The sequence below is a fragment of the Rhinatrema bivittatum genome, chromosome 1 (assembly GCF_901001135.1).
Source record: "Rhinatrema bivittatum chromosome 1, aRhiBiv1.1, whole genome shotgun sequence".
Lineage (NCBI taxonomy): Eukaryota > Metazoa > Chordata > Amphibia > Gymnophiona > Rhinatrematidae > Rhinatrema > Rhinatrema bivittatum.
In genome coordinates this window covers 151,057,698-151,075,769 of record NC_042615.1, presented here as the reverse complement: position 1 = coordinate 151,075,769, position 18,072 = coordinate 151,057,698, and the positions used below count along the sequence as shown (strand labels likewise).

The following is an 18,072-nucleotide window of genomic DNA, read 5'->3' as shown; positions in this document are numbered from 1 at the left end:
CAAAAGCCTCAGAAAACCTCCTGATTCTACCTGCTTAGGCTTCTTTGTCACCTAGGACTTCCTAGGCAAAAGCCGCTTGATCCCAGCTCCCTTCCTGGCCAAATAGGCCTTATGCATCAAAAGGACAACACCCTGCCACAAGCAGGGTGTTGTTCTGCAGGAAAAAGCATGGAAGGGGAGTCCTGAGGCCCAGAAACAGCAGCCTGGCTCCAAGCACCTGTGCACAAAATGGCCACCTGTTTCTCAGACACTCTCAGGCCTCCAAAATCAGGCTTCTACTACCCCCCGCCGAAAACAGGCTTCTACTACCACTCGGGGTGCCCGCAGAAGTTCCTGCACCACCAGAGATGCATTCCCCGCAAAGCACAGCCAAATTGAGGCAAGAGCGCCTTGAGCCGCAACTGTGACAAACTTTCCCGTGCAGTGTGGGAGGCGCCATCCCAGCAAAACAGCGGCCTAAAAATAAAAGCAGTCTAAAAATAAACCCTGTCTGCGAGCAGTGCAGGCAGTGCTGTCCAGGTGCTGAACAAGTTCTCCTGGCCCCGATACAAACGGCAATTCGGCCCCGCTCACCTTGAGCTGCCTCCTGGCAGCAAAACTGAACTCAGCCGCTGGAGCACAAGCTAAAGCTGCTCTGTGCCCCTCTTTTTTTTTTTAACAAAGCAATTAAAGGGACACATGCACAGAAGGGAAAGAAAAACTGATAAACTGAAATACTTCCCTGCTTCTGCGAAAAAGGCTGAGCTCAGGCCGGCGACAGAGACCCAGAGGGAATGCAGGAACCGGAACCACTGGCTATCACCCCACCTGAAGATAAGGGCAGTGCTATCCCAGGGACCACCAACCCCCCTCTGCTCACCCGGCTCTATCCGAGGCAATAGCTCACGAAGGAACTCCAGACTGCAGGTTTGCACCTCTACCATCTGCTGGAGACAGAAATACTGAAGGACTGCAGGTGGCACTCTCGTTTATGTAGCAGTGCTTCAAAATTTTGTTCTCTGCCTCCATCTGCTGGTACGGATGCATAAACCCACTCGTCTGGACTGATCCAGGATATGAACAGGAAAGGCGCTTTACACAAATCCTGCAAAACCAAATTCAGGTTCCATAGGGGAACCACCCGTTTCAGCAGGGGACGCAAGTGCTTCACCCCACTGAGGAATCATATTATGTCAGGATATGATGTCAGGGAAGATTTATGGACTCTTCCCCTGAAACAGACCAAGGCTGCCACTTGCACCTTAAGAGAATTCAATGCCAGACCCTTTTGTAGGCATATCTACAAAAAGGAAAGACTCCAAAGAATAGAGGCTTGAAGGGGAGGAACCCCTGCTTCAGGACACCAGGCCTCAAATCCCTTCCACACCCCTACATATTCCAAGGAAGTCAAGGCTATCCTTGCCTGAAGCAAAGAAATCATTTCTCTGGAATAACCTTTGTTTCAACCGACACCACTCAAAAGCCAGGCCATGAGACAAAAGCAATCCATCTTTTCCAAGAAAAATGGTCCCTAATGAAGCAACCTAAGAAAATGCCAGAACCTCAAAGGTCTGTTCAATGTTAGGTTTATCAGATCCGCAAACCACAGATGCCATTCTGGAGCCACCAGGATCACCTTTCCACGATGAGCCTCTATAAGCCAAGAAGGAAGCACGTACAACAGAATTCTGCACAGCCATGGTTATGAGAGACGATCGAGACCCTCTGCTCGTTTGCCACTGAAGAACTACCTTGACACCATCAAGTCCAGCTGGGGAACTCTCCAACTTGAGTGAATGAGAGACATGGTGTGAGAGGGTAAGAAATGAGGGAGCCAAACTACTGGCTATCAAATTCCCCCAAGAAACCAGGGTAAAGCCACTCCAAGGGCCACCAACCCACTGCTCTCCCCTACTCTACCAGGGGGTAGACCGAGCCTAACACACCTAGGGGCAATTTATTTTTTTCCTTTCTTCAGCCAACTGCAGGATTTGCAACTCCACAGAGTTGACAGAGAATACTGAGTAACTGCAGATAGCATACTGTCTTATGTACCACTGGTACAGTAAAGCTTTTCTTCTGTCTCCACCTGATGGTAGGGGAGAAAAACCCCATGTTTCTGGACTGATCTGGGGGATGATAAGGAACACATTTCGGAACTGAAATCATTTATCTATAAACTAGAAAGCAAGCTCTAAAGAGAAGGGACTGTTGCTTATTCTGTATCTCTATAGCACTGTGCAAGGTCTAATTCAGGGATGGCGAACTCCAGTCCTCAAGTTCCACAAAGGCCAGATTTTCAGGATAGATTTGCATACAAAGTAGGCAGTGCATGCAAATCTCTCATATGCATATTCATTGTAGATATCCTGAAAACCTGGCCTACTTGTGGCACTCGAGGATTGGCGTTTGCCATCCTTGGTCTAGTAGCACTAAAGAAATAATAAGTAGTGCTCCTTGGCCACCCTCTACCTTCAATCAGTTATGGATAATATTTCTATAAGAAAAATGCTTAGAAAATGAGGCCCTAAAATAGATTAAAAAAATATTTTTTTATGATAGCAATAGTAATAGCAGGAGTGCCCTAGTTCAATTTTCTTTGATCTAACTTGATTTCTGCATTATGAGTACCCACTATGGTCTAAAGCCGAGTTCCTTCTGAAACAGATTTGTGATGCAGTTTGGATATACTCCTCTATCTCTTAAATGGAAGAAACTTAATGAGACTTGTATATTTATTTTATTTTATTTATTTTAACGTATTTATATACCGTTTTACCAATGTAAAAATTGACCAAAGCGGTTTACAGTAATATAACTATAAAAACAGAATCAAATTAAAAATTAAAATATAACTTAAAAACAAAAAAATAAAACAAAGTCAAATTTAAAGCAAAGTTAGAATAAAAAAATACAATATACAACATGATCAATAACAAAAATTTTGGTGACTTTAAGATATAAATGGATTGGCTGTTACATTAAAAACTAAAAGAGAGAAAGGTGTAGCAAATAAAATAAATAAGCTGTTAGGAAGATCTGCTAATGCTTAGCAATGGCTATGTCAGGAAGCTTTCATAGCAGAATTGGCTATGGCTAATACGTTCTCTCTTTAGAGTAGAACTTCCCAGAGCCCTCAAAAATAGAAACTTGTGTATGTTTTGGACTTCATTCTCTTTTGGTCCTACTTGTAAATACAGTGGATGGCGTTGCCCAACAGAAAATTTGGAACTTGCACAGAACAGTGTCTAATTTTCTGTGGGACACAGTATAAAAGAGCAAGTTTCAAAATGCTTACCTTGTTGATAACAGGAATTATAGACAGCTGAGCTTCAAAGGCAAGAAAGAAGTTTGCTACGGTCTGTGCTTGAATGCCCTAGAAGAAAAATTAAACACCAGAACATAAGGAATTGACTTTGTCTTGCTGGCATGCTTATGTCTGTCAGATTGGAGTATGCAAAAGTTGCATCCACCAATATAAAATTTCCACAAAAATATACAAGATGCTCTTTCCATCAACATGGTGAAATTTAAACTTACTCTTTTAATTGCCTTTCCTTGAGTCCTGACAAACCAGTCTAGACAAATGGGTTACACTTTTGCACCAGCAGGTGGAGGCAGAGAACAACTTCCCTTTCTGAAGTCATCTGATCCTATATATTCTGGAATAGCAGGATAAATTGCTAATAGCCTTTTGCCATAGCTTCTCCCTATATTGCTGATTCTACTTCACCCCCTTCTATACAAGGACAAGTACATAGAAAGAGAAAACAAAATCCATTTATGTACTCATCTCAGCTACAAACGTTCTGTTCTTCCTCTTTCCCAGGATTTCTGCCACCTTATAGTTCAGGAAGTGGCTAAATTAACTGCATGTATTCTTCCCCCCCTTTTCTTTCTTTTTTTTTTTTTAGATTAGCAAATGAGAAAGCAAAAGTCAAACTATAAATAAATTATAATGAAATGTTTATTCTTTCCTTCCTATTTGTTATCTTTGCACAAACTAGCTCAATTAGTTCTAGATTGGTCTATCAGGACTCAAGGAAAGGAAAGGAAATTAATAGGTAAGTTTAAATTTCACCTTCCACTTCATCCTGCTAAACCTCTCCAGATAAGTAGGATATGCCCAAGAAGTATCTACCTAGAGTGAGATGAGGCTTTGATAGCCCGTACAACTCTCCTATCAAATTCAGAGTCCTCACTTGCATGCAGATCACATTTATAATGCTTTACAAAAGAGTGCAACAAAGCCCATATCACTGCCTTACATATATCTTGTGGAGCAACCAACTTATATTGTGCCTAGGCTCTCATCAAATGAGTATTCATCGTGGATGGCACTTGTCTGCATGCTTCAATGTAGGCTGCCAGGATCATTTTTGATCCATCTTGCGAAAGACGCTTTGGATGCTGCATGACCCTTTATCTGGCCCCCAAACAGTACAAACATTCTGTCCAACTTCATTCATAACCTTGAGGTATCTTAGCAAAACCCTCTTGACATCCAACAGGTGAAAGCTTCTTTTTTAACCCACACACTCAGTCTAACTACATGCGGGTAGAGATATCTGCTGGTTCATATGGAATTCTGATACTACTTTGGGAAGAAAAGAAGGGATTGGGTGAATTGTAACCTTATTTTTATTAAATAACAATTATGGATCTCCGCCCAACAGTGCTCGGAGTTCAAAGAACTTCTGGCTGAGGAGATTGCTACCAAGAATGCTGTCTTCAGAATCAAATCTTTAATTGACATTTCCTTCAGAGGTTGGTTGGAAGAGTGCCTTCGTTAGGGCTCTCAGCACCAGGTTTAGGTCCCACATTGGCAGTATGTACCAATGGGGGGAGGGTGTGTGTGCACACGTTTTATTGTCTCAAGGAATCATGCTATGTGCAGATGGGAACTTATTGAGCTTCCCTCCACCTGTCCCCTTAACAAGTCAATGCTTCTATTTGCACCTTCAGCAAGTTTAATACAAGACCCTTATCCAGGCCCTCCTTTAGAAATTCTAAGATCGGTCCTATCTGTGCCTTTTAATGGGGAATTACCCCCTTTTCAATACCAGGCCTCAAATACCTTCCAGAGTCTGCTATTTACAATCGAGATGGAGCATTTCCTTGCCCTTAAGAGCACTGAGACAACCGCTTCCAAATACTGTCTCCTCCTTTCAATATCTTCCATCATCATCGGGCTTGATGGATCAGTCCCTTCTTTCCTATGAGTCTGAGAGGCTTTGTCCTGCTCAGCCTCCTAGGTCTGAGTATCATGGGTGCCTAGTCCAGTCCGGTGCTACTAAAATAACCCAACTGTCATGGTCCACCACCTTCATGAGCATCATTGCAATCATCGGCCATAGTGGAAACACATAGAGCAGTTCACCCACTGGCCACAGTTGAACCAATTCATATATTCCCTTTTCATAGGCTAGGCTGCAGAATGTCTCAGTTTTGGTGTTCCCACAGGTACTCCTTAAGTCTCAATGGGGCTGTTCCCATGAAGCTAATATCTACATAAATGTCTCTTCCAATAGCTCCCATTCCCCTGGGTCTACCGTAATTTGTTCCGGCTGAGATAGTCTATCTGCAAGTTGTCCATTCCCACTATGTGTCTTGCTGTCAAGCCACTGAGGTGCATCTCTGCCTAATTCATCAGAATTCTTGTCTCTTTCTCGGTTTGTGAGTTTCAGATGCTCCCATGCCCGATGACATATGTTACCACCATAGCACTGTCCAATAGTACTCACACGGCCTTTCCCATTTAGCCTGGGAAGAAAGGTGTGGAGTGCCAACCTGACTGCTCTTAACTCTAGGTGATTTATGGACCAGATGGGTTCTACCTTCATCCACCTGTCCTGAGCCATCTGTCCTTCAAGTGGGCTCCCCAGCCTACCAGGCTAGTGAAAGCCACTAAGGTAATCCATTTTGACTGTTCCAGGCTTCCTGATGTGAACAGATTGGTGTCAATCAGTCATCTCTGGAGGCTGACTCTAGTTGCCCCTAAGAGCAGGAGTATCTTCTTGTCATCCTGTCTCTGTGGGGACAACTGAGTCAATAAAGCTCTTTGTAGTGGGTGCATGTGGGCCCTTGCCCATGGCACCAGATTTATTGAGGCTGCCATTGACCCTAGCACCTGCAGATAGTCCCTCCCTCTGGGTCTCCTGTTTGCCATTAACTCTCTCACTTGGACTGCAGCTTCGCACCCTTTTCTGATTCATAAAAACCTTCCCTGTCCCTGCATCGAAGTGCACTCTGAGACAGACCAGAGCTGGGAAGGCTGCAACTGGCTCTTGGCTTTATTCACAATGCAGCCCAACAACTCCAAGAGTAGTTTCACTCTTTGAGTGGACTATCTGCACTCCTGCTTTGACTTGGCCTTGATTAGCTAATTGCTTAAATACGAGTGGACCAGAATGCCTTTTTTTCTTGTACCACCTTGGTAAAGGTATGAATTGCTGTGGCCAAACTAAAGGGCATAAGCTTGAATTAATAAGGCACCCTAGGCCTGCAAACCTTTCAAACTTCTGGTGTATCTTTTTGATAAGCATATGCAAAGTAGGCCTCCACTAACTCTAGAGAGGTAAGGAACTCTCCTTTTTGGATTGCCTCCATTACAGATTTCAACATCTCAGTCCTGAAATGTGGTATTCTGAGGTGTCAACCCTCTTCAAGTCTCTTTCTTTGGTACTGCAAAGTAGATAGAATAGCAATCCTCCAATTTCTGCTTCAGGAACTGGGATTATTGCCTTTAAGGGCAAGCAATCGGTCTATAGCTGCTTGAATGGCTTCTTTTTTATTGGGGCTCTGCACGGTGATATTATGCATGCCTCTGGTACAAGAGGAGCCAGTTTGAGTGCTTAACACTACCAAGTAATTTCTAGGATCTATCTGTCCCTGGCAATATGGGTCCATTTCTCGTAAAAAAAAATCTGTCAAGCAGTCACCCACCAGGGGAAACAAGGAATGGATTTTCGTATCTTCATTTCAACCTTTAAGCCTCTTCTGAACTTTGGGAACTTCTGTCTCAAAATACCTTCTGGGTACCCCAAAATGCTGGAATCGCTGGGGTTCTTCCTCCTTGGGGTTACGTAAATTTGTCTTTCTACTGTCTAGGTTCCTTAGACCGTCCTTTAAAGGATCTCATATTGTCCCTGATTCAGTCCTCTGGGGCTTTGGACTCCCCTAGATTCTTCACCAAACAGCAGATGTCCCTCAAAGTGAAGCCTGCTTAGCCTAACTCAATTAATCTGCCAACTAGTGCTTCAGCTATATAAATCTTTTTGCTATGATTTCTGTTGCCACCTGCTTTGATGAGATTCTAATTAAATCATACAGGGTGGGTGTCAGCTACAAAAGCTGCCCCTGATTCTAACTTGGTGGCTTCCTCAGGATTCTGTTTCCAGTACAAGTGCCTGCCTCTTGTGTAGCCAACTTATCAATGCCCTGACTACATATACCCTACAAACTGCTGTTGTAATGAGCTACAGGCAATTTCAAAGGACCAAATTTAATAATGATTGGATCTTACAGCCCTGCAAATCTTTTGAGGGCTGAGCCTCCATCAACCAGAAAGATTGTTTTCTTTGTTATTGCTGCTACTAGGGCACCTAACTTAGGCACTAAAGAACTGATCTACCTCTATCTGTTGTAGAGGGGTACAACTTGATCATTATATGACTAGCCGGAGTATCCCGCTCTGCCATAATCACATCTTTTTATGACTGAATGAAGGAAAAAGGCTCTGATAAGCTTCTTAATACTCAGGAGGATTGGATGGCCCCCGAGACTTCTTTTCCTCCTTCTGCTCATTTGCTACATCTAAGGCTTGGTCCACTTTAGAAAAGAGGGTGCTCAGCTCTTCTCTGAGAAAGAGCCCAACTATGGCATCTGACTATCTCACTGCCAGAGTCTTATCCAAAGCCTTGAAGGCCTTTCAGGTCCTCTGTACTTCCAGTTTGAGCACTGTACATCAAAGGGGAATATATGGGGTACGGGAACTTCCTAAGCCCTTCCTTGCCCTTTCTAGGGATGCCTGACGGAAATCTGGGTCCTCTGTTACCCATTCCAGTGATCTCTTTCATTTCTCTGCAAGTCTTACGCCTAAGGAGAATACATTCTGTTGAAACTCCTCGTCCCAACAGGCCTTCTCCTGCCTGGGCCTGCTTCCTCCGGAGCCAGCTTCTCCTGTCGACATTCTTACCTCAAGCTGCCACCCTCTGGCTTCCCTCTGTGCTGGTGTTGGTTTTCCTAGCAATTCAATGACCTTTGCTTGGCCACCCATTTCCTGAATGCACTTGCAAACCTGTTTTTCTGCTGGGGTTGCCAGTGCAACAAATCTGATGCAGAAACAGCCCACTATGAAACTTTGCTTCCTACCATAACACCGATTTTTTTTTTTTAAATATATATTCTGCTTTTTGGGACTTCAAAGAGGATTACAGTCAGGTACTGTAGTTATTTCCTGTCCCCAGAGAGCTTACAATCTAAGTTTGTACCTGCAGGCACTTTCTACCTCTCTCCATAGGCCAGGCGGAAGAGGTTGGGATGGGGGCTTTAACCGCTTTCTCTCAACACTTTTCTTGCTTCTTGTGTGTGTCCAGCATTATGTGAACCATAATTCATAGCCATCCTACCATGGTCCAAATGGGAACTGGATTTTCTATCTCCTTTTTATTTTTCTTTTCGAAGAGGGAGAATAGGTATCCCTCTCTTCACTTTCCTTTTCTGGGGAAATGGACCCACCAAAGGACGTCGCCCAGTCTCTCTTTTATTTTTTTGCTATGCCAGAACAGCCTCCACCAGCTGGAGGCAGAGAACTACTGACAACTTATCTTGCTATCCCAGAAAATATAGGCTCAGTTGACATCAGAAAAGAAAGTTGTTCTCTGCCTCCACCTGCTGGTGTAAGAGTATAACCCACTTGGCAGGATGAAAAGGAATGTGAATTTAAAAAATGGCTTCAAGGGTATCATAACAGCTTTTGCATTATCTGCTTGACATCAGGATTCAACTTTTCTTTTGCTTAACATATGTAAATTTATTTCCTTTTTTAATAGAAAAACAAAGTTAGGTGCTATCTTTTCTTGATGTGAAGTCCATTGTTGTCAAAGGATGCGCTGGAAAACATTTGAGATTAGCAGAGAGAGTCTCGATAGATGCATTTCTCCAGACGAGAGAGCTTTAATACCGAAATAATGAAAACTACCATTTACAGCCAACAAACAAGTATCTGCTAAAACCGTGTTTCCCAGTCTTTTATATTTATTCATTTCAAAAAATGTATATTTTGCTGATACATAAATCTCAGCGGATTCCAATATAACACACATAGGCAAAAATAACAATATAAACTATACAAATCAATCGGGACAAATACATTAAAAAATTTTCTTAAAGAATATTACAAAGAATTGAGGTTCTTACTGTTTAACTGCTAACTAACCACCTGAATGCTAAATAAAGCATATGGGTTTTTAATAGCTTCCTGAAACGAAGCAAATTCTTCTCAGCCCTAATCACGTCAGGTAGCATATTCCATAAGAAAGATGCGGCTGCACTGCATATTCTCTTCCAGAGTTCAGCAAGTTGTAAACACTTGGCAGGGGCTAATTGAAGCAAATTTCCTGAGGAAAAGCATAAAGAGCGGTTTGGTTGATATGACTGAATGGAGGAAGAAACACATGGCAAGATAAGAAAATTACTTCTTACCTGCTAATTTTCGTTCCTGTAGTACCAAGGATGAGTCCAGACGGTGGGTTATGTCCCCCGTCCAGCAGATAGAGTCAGACAAGGCTTCGGAGGGTGCTATCATATAAACCAGTGCACCCTCTGTAATAGCTCAGTATAGAGAATATCAAAGCCAAAATAAACAATTACTAAGGATGGATCAAGTATCTGAAACATAACAGATCGTAACTAAGGCAACTGGTGCCAGAACGGTAACTTGCAGAAAGAACCGTGGAACAGTCTCATAGCTGAGATTAACAAACAGGTACCAGAAAGAGAAAAGTAGATCGAGCAGGGAAAGGATCCCCTAAACCCAGTAATCAATGAGGCGGGCGTCTGGACTGATCCTTGGTACTACAGGAATGAAAATTAGCAGGTAAGAAGTAATTTTCTTTTCCCTGTACGTACCAGGATCAGTCCAGAGGGTGGGATGTACCAAAGCTTCCCTAAACCGGGTGGGCCCTTGCAAGCCCTGCTCGATTGACCTGGTCGCCAAAGTGTACGGAGGTTGACGATGGCAGGTGCAGCCGGTAATGACATGCAAAGGTGTGAAGGGACTTCCAAGTCGCTGCCCGGCAAATCTCTTGTGATGAGACAGACTGTACTTCGGCCCAGGATGCGGCCCGCGAGCGGAGAGAATGGGCTTTAACGCCCAGCGGAGGGGTCCGCCCCGCACCGATGTAAGCTGTGATTATGGCTTCCTTGAGCCAACGTGTAATCGTCGTCTTTGAGGCCTGAGAATCCTTCCTTAGCCCCGACCATAGGACGAACAGGTGGTCAGAAACTCTGATGTCATTAGTGAGCTCCAGGTAGCGAATTAGAGTGTGTCTAACATCAAGAAAGCGAAGAGGACCTGGTTCCTCCCCTGAGAAAGACGGGAGCTCAACCGTCTGGTTCAGGTGAAAGGACGAAATGACCTTGGGTAGGAAGGAGGGCACTGTGCGTAAGGACACCCCGGTGTCCGTGAAACGTAGGTAGGGTTCCCAGCAGGAGAGAGCTTGAAGTTCGGAGATGCTGCGTGCAGAACAGATGGCCACCAGGAAGACGGTCTTGAGCATGATATTTTTGATGGTGGCCTTGCGCTGGGGTTCGAAGGGGGGCCCGGCCAGGGTCTTAAGAATCAAACTGAGGCTCCAAGAAGGGCACGGGTCCCTGACCGGGGGCCGAAGATGCTTCGCCCCCTTGAGAAAATGGGTGATATCCGGCTGCACCAGGAGAGACGGATGATCTGCGTACTGAATGAGTGAGCCCAGGGCGGCAACCTGAACTCGTAAAGAGTTGTAGGCAAGACCTTTATCCAATCCGTCTTGAAGGAACGCAAGGATCCGAGGAACCGTGACTCTCGAGATATGCTTATTATGCGCTGTGCACCAAGCCTCAAAAACCTTCCAGACCCTCACGTAGGCAGCCAAAATCGAAGTCTTCCGGGCCCTGAGGAGAGTCGAGACTACCGCATCAGGGTATCCTTTGCGCCGGAGGCGGCGCCGTTCAAAAGCCAGGCCGCAAGACAGAAGTGTTCTGCCTGCTCGAAAAATACTGGTCTCTGATGGAGCAATCGAGGAAGGTGGCCCAAGCGAAGTGGGCCGTCCACTGCCAGATGAACCAAGGGCGGCGAGCCCATTCGGGAGCTATCAGGATGACGGGCCCCTGATGGCGCTCTATTCTCCGAATGACCTTGCCCACTAGGGGCCATGGAGGAAAAGCGTAGAGCAGAAGGTGGTCCGGCCAAGGGAGCACCAGGGCATCTACTCGTTCTGCACCACGCTCCCGCCTGCGACTGAAGAACCGAGGTGCCTTGGTGTTGAGAGAGGTCGCCATTAGGTCTAGGCAAGGAGGTCCCCAGCGATGAATGAGAAGTTGCATTGCTTCGGAGAGAGACCACTCTCCAGGGTCCAGTTGCTGACGACTCAGGTAGTCCGCCTGAATGTTGTCTACGCCTGCGATGTGCGAGGCGGCCAGGCATGCTACGTGCTTCTCCGCCCACGACATCAGACGGACTGTCTCGAGTGACATGTGCCAGCTCTTCGTGCCTTCCTGGCGGTTGATATATGCTACTGTGGTCGCGTTGTCTGATAAGATCCTCACCGAAAGTGAAAGAGGGCCAGGCGCACTGCTCTTGTTTCCAGTCGGTTGATCGGCCAGGTTGCTTGTGCCTTCGTCCACTGTCCCTGCGCTGAGCTCCGGTCACATACTACCCCCCAGCCGGAGAGGCTGGCATCAGTGGTGACCACCACCCAATCCGGTATCTCGAGAGAAGTGCCTTGGGCCAAATGCCGCAGGTCCAGCCACCAACCCAAGCTGTCTTTGGCAGGCTGGGGGAGAGGGAGAGTACTAACTGGTAGTCTTGCAAGACCGGTTTCCAGCGGGAGAGCAGAGCCACTTGCAAGGGACGCAGGTCTACCGTGGAGGCCATGGATCCCAAGAGCTGTAGATAGTCCCAGGATGTGGGTGCTGGCAACACAGTAAAGCACTGTATCTGTTCTTGGAGGGATTGGGCTTTGTCCAGGCGTAGGAAATCCTTGCCCTGAAGAGTGTCGAAGCGTGCTCCCAAGAAGTCCAAGTACTGCGAAGGAGTGAGGGAGCTCTTGGGGAAGTTCACCACCCAGCCGAGGGACTGAAGAAGGCCGACGACCCTGGAGACTGCTGCCTGTCCCTCGGAAAAGGACTTCGCTCGAATGAGCCAGTCGTCCAGGTAGGGGTGAACTAAGATCCCCTCCCGTCGCAGGGCAGCTGCCACCACCACCATGATCTTCGTGAACGTCCGTGGGGCGGTCGCCAGCCCGAAGGGGAGTGCCTGGAACTGGAAGTGCTGATTTAGGATCTTGAAGTGAAGGAACCTCTGATGGGCCTTGAGAATGGGGATGTGGAGATAGGCCTCTGTCAGATCGAGAGAGGCCAGGAATTCTCCCCGATGCACTGCCGCAATCACAGAATGCAGAGTGTCCATGCGGAGGTGGGGGACACTCAGGGATTTGTTGAGCTCCTTGAGATCCAGGATTGGGCGAAAGGACCCGTCCTTCTTGGGTACGATGAAGTAAATTGAATAGTGACCCAAGCCCACCTCTCCGAAGGGGACGGGGGTGATGGCTCCGAGACTCAGGAGTCTGTCCAGGGTCTGTTGTACCACCAGCCTCTTGGGGCTCGAGCCGCATAGGGAGAAGAGAAACCTGTCCCTTGGGAGGCGGGCAAACTCCAATGTGTAGCCGTTCCTTAAGATGTCTAGGACCCACTGGTCCGAGGTGATGTGGGCCCACTCCTCATAAAAGAGAGAAATTCATCCTCCGATCCGTGGTGTCGAGGAGTGGGGAGACACGGCATCATTGGGTGGGCTTGGACGACGCCCCCTGACTCGTCCCTTCCGAGTAGGCTTGCGACCACGAAAGGAACGAGGCCAGGACTGGGATCTAGAAGACTGTGCCCGGGGTCCCGACTGTTTCAACAAAACTAACTTGATCCAACCTTGAAAGGCAAACCCTTAAAGAGAAAAAGCAACCAAAGATTTATTCTTCATGAAGGGGAAGCACCAGGTTCCCCTACTCCTATCTGCTGGAGTCAGAGATATACTGAGCTATTACAGAGGGTGCACTGGTTTATATGATAGCACCCTCCGAAGCCTTGTCTGACTCCATCTGCTGGACGGGGGACATAACCCACCGTCTGGACTGATCCTGGTACGTACAGGGAACATATAAACTTTGAGCACAGAGTATATCACCTTGAATTGTATACACCAAGTCACTGAAAGCCAATGAAATTTTACAAGCGAGGGAGTAATATGTTCCTGTGAAGAAACATTGGTTACTAAGCGAGCAACAGAATTTTGAACTAGCTGTAAAGAATTAAGAGGAAAGATGGAGACCTAAATAAAGTGTGTCACAGGAGTTCAAAGGAGATAGGAGGAGGGCTTGGGTAATTAAAAGAAAGTCTGCTGGACATAGGTATGGTTTAACAGAGCGTAACATCTGTATTTTGTAATAAGAGGAGTGACTTATAGACTTGATTTGTGGTAACATTGACAATCAATATGAATCCCTAAATTACGTACTTGCATGGAAATAGGAATAAGCTAGCTTTCAAAAGAAAAACTGGATGGCAAATCTTAAATTGTTGTGAGGCTTAAGAAGAGAATTTGTCTTCTTAAGATTCAAGGTCAGCTTGTTCATGGTGACCCAATTTTTTACTTTGATCAGGCAGTTGTTGAGCTTCTCAAAGGTCAATTGCAATGTTTCCCTGACAGGCACAAGGAATTGTATGTTATCTGCTTACATTCTGAACACCTTAACTCACACTCCTAAGAACAGAGTAAAGTGGAGTGAAATAGATATTAAATAGAGTGGTAGTTAGAGAAGAACCTTGGGGCACACCTTATGAGTCCTGGTGAGTGGATGGAGATTAGATGTAGTATATCTCCAATAGATACACAGAATGAACGAGAAGAAAGGTATGAAGTGAATCAAGCAAGAATAACTGAAGACAATCCCATAGACTCTAAACATCACAAAAGAATAGACTGGTCAACGGTATCATAAGCTGTGGAGATATCCAAGAAAACAGCAAAGTATTTAGTGCCTATATCAAACCGCTTCCGAATAATTTCAAAATAGATTAATAGAAGGATTTCTATGTTGAGGCAAGGGCGAACCCAAATTGACATTTATCTAGGATGTTATGCTCAGTAATGTAATCTTGCAATTGATTTTTGACTATTTTTTCCAAGATCTTTGAAACTGATGGCAGCATTTAGATTGGGCGATAGTTAATTACATCAGCGGGGCTCAAATTTGGATTTTTAAGCAAAGGCCGAATCGTTGCAGTTTTCAAGGCAGGTGGGATAGATTCCTCTTCTAAAGATGTGTTTATTAATCTAGCAATAAAACCACTTACATCAGAGCGCAGTACTTTAATTAGAGCTGTGTAACAAGTGTTGAACACACAATAGGAATCTTTCAGTGCATTCAAAATGGAAGATACCTCCAGAGAAGTGGTATGAGGAAAAAGTGTTCCAAGAATGCTTGGCTAAACTTGAGGCATAGGTTACCATAGATATGACAACATTAGCGGGCATGGATGAAGTTGATGTCTTCTTTAAGAAAGACAAGGCAACCTCCTCACAAGACATGAGTGGCTACAAACTGCGTCGGGACGGTGTTATTACTGAGAGAGTGTATGATATTAAAAAATTCACGTGGTTGTGAGGCCTCTCTAGTGATCCTAGTAGAGCATCAACTTTTTTTTTTATGCCATTGATGACTTTCTTATAGGCAGCCAATTTCTCCTGGTAGTCTTTCAAGGCATTCTCATCCTTTTCATGCCCAAGGCATACCTACAACAACAAAAATATTGGGTGGCACACCAGCCTCCATGGAGCAGGCAGTGCAGACATGGACAGGACTCATACGGTTAAAAGAAGGACTAGGAAAGACTAAAAGTTTCACCAGTCTTTCTTCCAAATTTTTAACCAAAGGGAGACAGGAAGCATAGACACACCTGAACCCATCACAAAGGGAGAAGTCGGTGTGGTGCAGGCAGCTGGATCGATTAGTTACCTTGTCTACTGCTTGTGACTGCCAAATCTCCTCTTCTATCCTGCTCCCAACACTCTGAGTGAGTCACATTCAGGGCTCAACACATGTTCTCCCTATGTCACTCAGTCTAGGGATAAGGCAGAGGCTGGAAGGACTCAAAAGTAGGAAACTCAGGAAGGTGAAGATGAGTGCTGTATGGAATATGTGAGTTACAGAAGGCAGGGACCAGCTATTCATGCCCTGCATGCTGCCCATTAGAAAGGAGAGCCAAGGTGCTGGCCTAGATCTGAACATCGGGCGATGATGGCATTTTTGTGACACACCTGATCAGGTCTGAAGGCACACTGGTTGGGAAAATACTGTGCTAGAGGCCCATGGAATCATGAAGCCACCCAGCCATAAGAGAAAGGAGTGAAAAGAATGAATCCTCCCATGTATAATAGTTTATTTCAAAAGAAAAACAATGCTTTAGTCTATGTCATTAAAATGTATTTGATCTGTTGGTTTCTAGGTAGCATGTCAGCTCATATAATGATCATACAGTAAACTGTTATGTGATAAAGTAACTTTAAAGAACATAAATGTTTTGTGGTAGGCTGCACATCTCTAGAGAAGTCTGGTTTTCCCATCAATTCCCAAGACACAAGGATCCACATCATAAAACACCACCACAACCACAGCAAAAAAAAACAAAAACCTGATACCCTGGTAAGCCTGTCCCCACCAGGAGACCAGCAGCTAAAGTGCTATGAAGGAACATCGGTGGGTGGTACAGAGAAATTCTCAGTGCCCTGTTCTTTTATCTACAGGACAGCAGCTTCTAGTCACTTGATTCAGCACATTTTTACAACTGTTCAAATGGAAGAGCAAAATAAAATTAAAAGTTCCAATTTTTACCTCATTTGCATCCACTACAAGTATCACACCTTGACAAGCTGAGAGTGATCTTGATACTTCGTAACTAAAATCTACATGACCCTAAGAAAAGAGCAAAGGAATTACATGTTTCCACAATTCCAGGATGAAAGAAATATAATTATATGACGGTACTATTTATTGAGCATTCATGATTTTTCTTGTTATTATAATCACACAATTGACTATGATTGGTATTATTCGATCATTAATTAAACTTAAATCTTACCCTTTGTAGTTGATCATACTACCAGGTAGATTATTAACTATGATTAGATGTATAAATAAGGCAAGATTTCCTAATAAATATTAAGTGCATTTATATGACTCATGGAGTTAGAAACCACAGAAGAAATATATACTAGAGATGTGCATTGTTTTTTTAAAATGTTTCGGGCTTCGTTTTTGGGGCCACCGTTGGAAAAACAAATTTGGGGGGGGTTTTTCGGGGACCTCATATTTTCGGGTTAGTGTGTGCTAACCCAAAAATTAATTTTTCCGAAATTTCTGAAAAATTCCATTCATTTTTCGGTTCCCTTGAATGATGCCGAATTAGACAATTTTGATGAAATTGCCTAATTCGGGAAAAACGAATGCACATCTCTAATATATACAGTTGTGATCATAAGTTTACATACTCCTGGCAAAATTTGTAAGATGTGTAGCATCTTAAGAAAACATGAGTGATCAGACAAAACATGTCTGTTATTTTTAATGTGTTTCAAATTAAAATATTATGCATCACATAATAACACAATCATTAAACAAACCATAGCAATAAAGGAAATAATAAAATGGTTCTGTTCAAAGGTTTGCATATCCTTGAATGTTTGGGCTGATAATATAAATTCAAGTTGATACACACAGGTTGAAAAGGCAATGAAGGGTAGGTATCCACACCTGTGTCTTGTTTGATTATAATTAAGATGGTGGCCCATAAGAATGCAAACAATGTATAAACATACTCTAGCTAGCCCCTGAAGCAGACTGTTCCCGTCGAAACACAGTGTCGGGAATGGAACGCACAATTAAACTCTGGAATTTGTTGCCAGAGAATGTGGTTCGTGCAGTTAGTATAGCTGTGTTTAAAAAAGGATTGGATAAGTTCTTGGAGGAGAAGTCCATTACCTGCTATTAAGTTCACTTAGAGAATAGCCACTGCCATTAGCAATGGTAACATGGAATAGACTTAGTTTTTGGGTACTTGCCAGGTTCTTATGGCCTGGATTGGCCACTGCTGGAAACAGGATGCTGGGCTTGATGGACCCTTGGTCTGACCCAGTATGGCATTTTCTTATGTTCTTATGAATATTGAGCAGGGTTTAACAGCCAATTTAAAACAGAACAGCTTTTACCACCAACTCAAGTTAATTACATATTTCCATTAGTCTGGTCTTTTTTTGATTGACATTGAGAGAGATCTGGGATTGACATAAAGAATGAACTTGTGAATTAAGTTTAATAATGAACGAATTTTTACATGCATTTATGAAATTAAAAATTGTAAAATCCAGGACAATTTAGTGAAAAAAAACATCACAAATGCATTAAAAATGATACAGTACACAGTCAGCAGTAGCCAAAAAGCAAGGCTACTACCACTGGCTAACTTACCGGACAACAGTATTTATCAACAAATTTTAATCTTGTCCCTTTTATTGTTATTTATGTTATCTGCACACGGGATATTTCCTGAGGCCTTTTGTGTTCAATAGTGATTGCAAATTAGTATCTGGTATAAATAGGCAGTAAGTTTCTTAGCTCTTGAGAAACCCTTTGTGCATTTCAACCAAGGCTGTACCAATTTTGGTGGTTACAGAAGCATGGAGAAAGCAAAAGAACTGTCAAAGGATCTGGCAAGCAAAATTAGTTAAACTTTATATATCAGAAAAAGGATATAAAAGTTAACCAAAAAATTTGAAAATGCCAA

The 18,072-nt window shown here is 44.1% G+C and overlaps 1 protein-coding gene across 5 annotated transcripts in view; it reads right to left on the bottom strand.

Annotated features, from left to right (window-relative positions):
* GUF1 (GUF1 homolog, GTPase) overlaps positions 1 to 18,072 on the bottom strand; it is a 179,109-nt gene that overhangs the window by 115,177 nt on the left and 45,860 nt on the right. For all 5 annotated transcript variants that reach the window (XM_029588451.1, XM_029588481.1, XM_029588460.1 and 2 more), the window contains 2 exons: positions 16,125 to 16,205; positions 3,278 to 3,355 (listed from right to left, as the gene is read on the bottom strand). In XM_029588451.1, the coding sequence (XP_029444311.1) occupies positions 3,278 to 3,355; positions 16,125 to 16,205 (159 nt within the window). The remainder of the gene's footprint in view (positions 1 to 3,277; positions 3,356 to 16,124; positions 16,206 to 18,072) is intronic.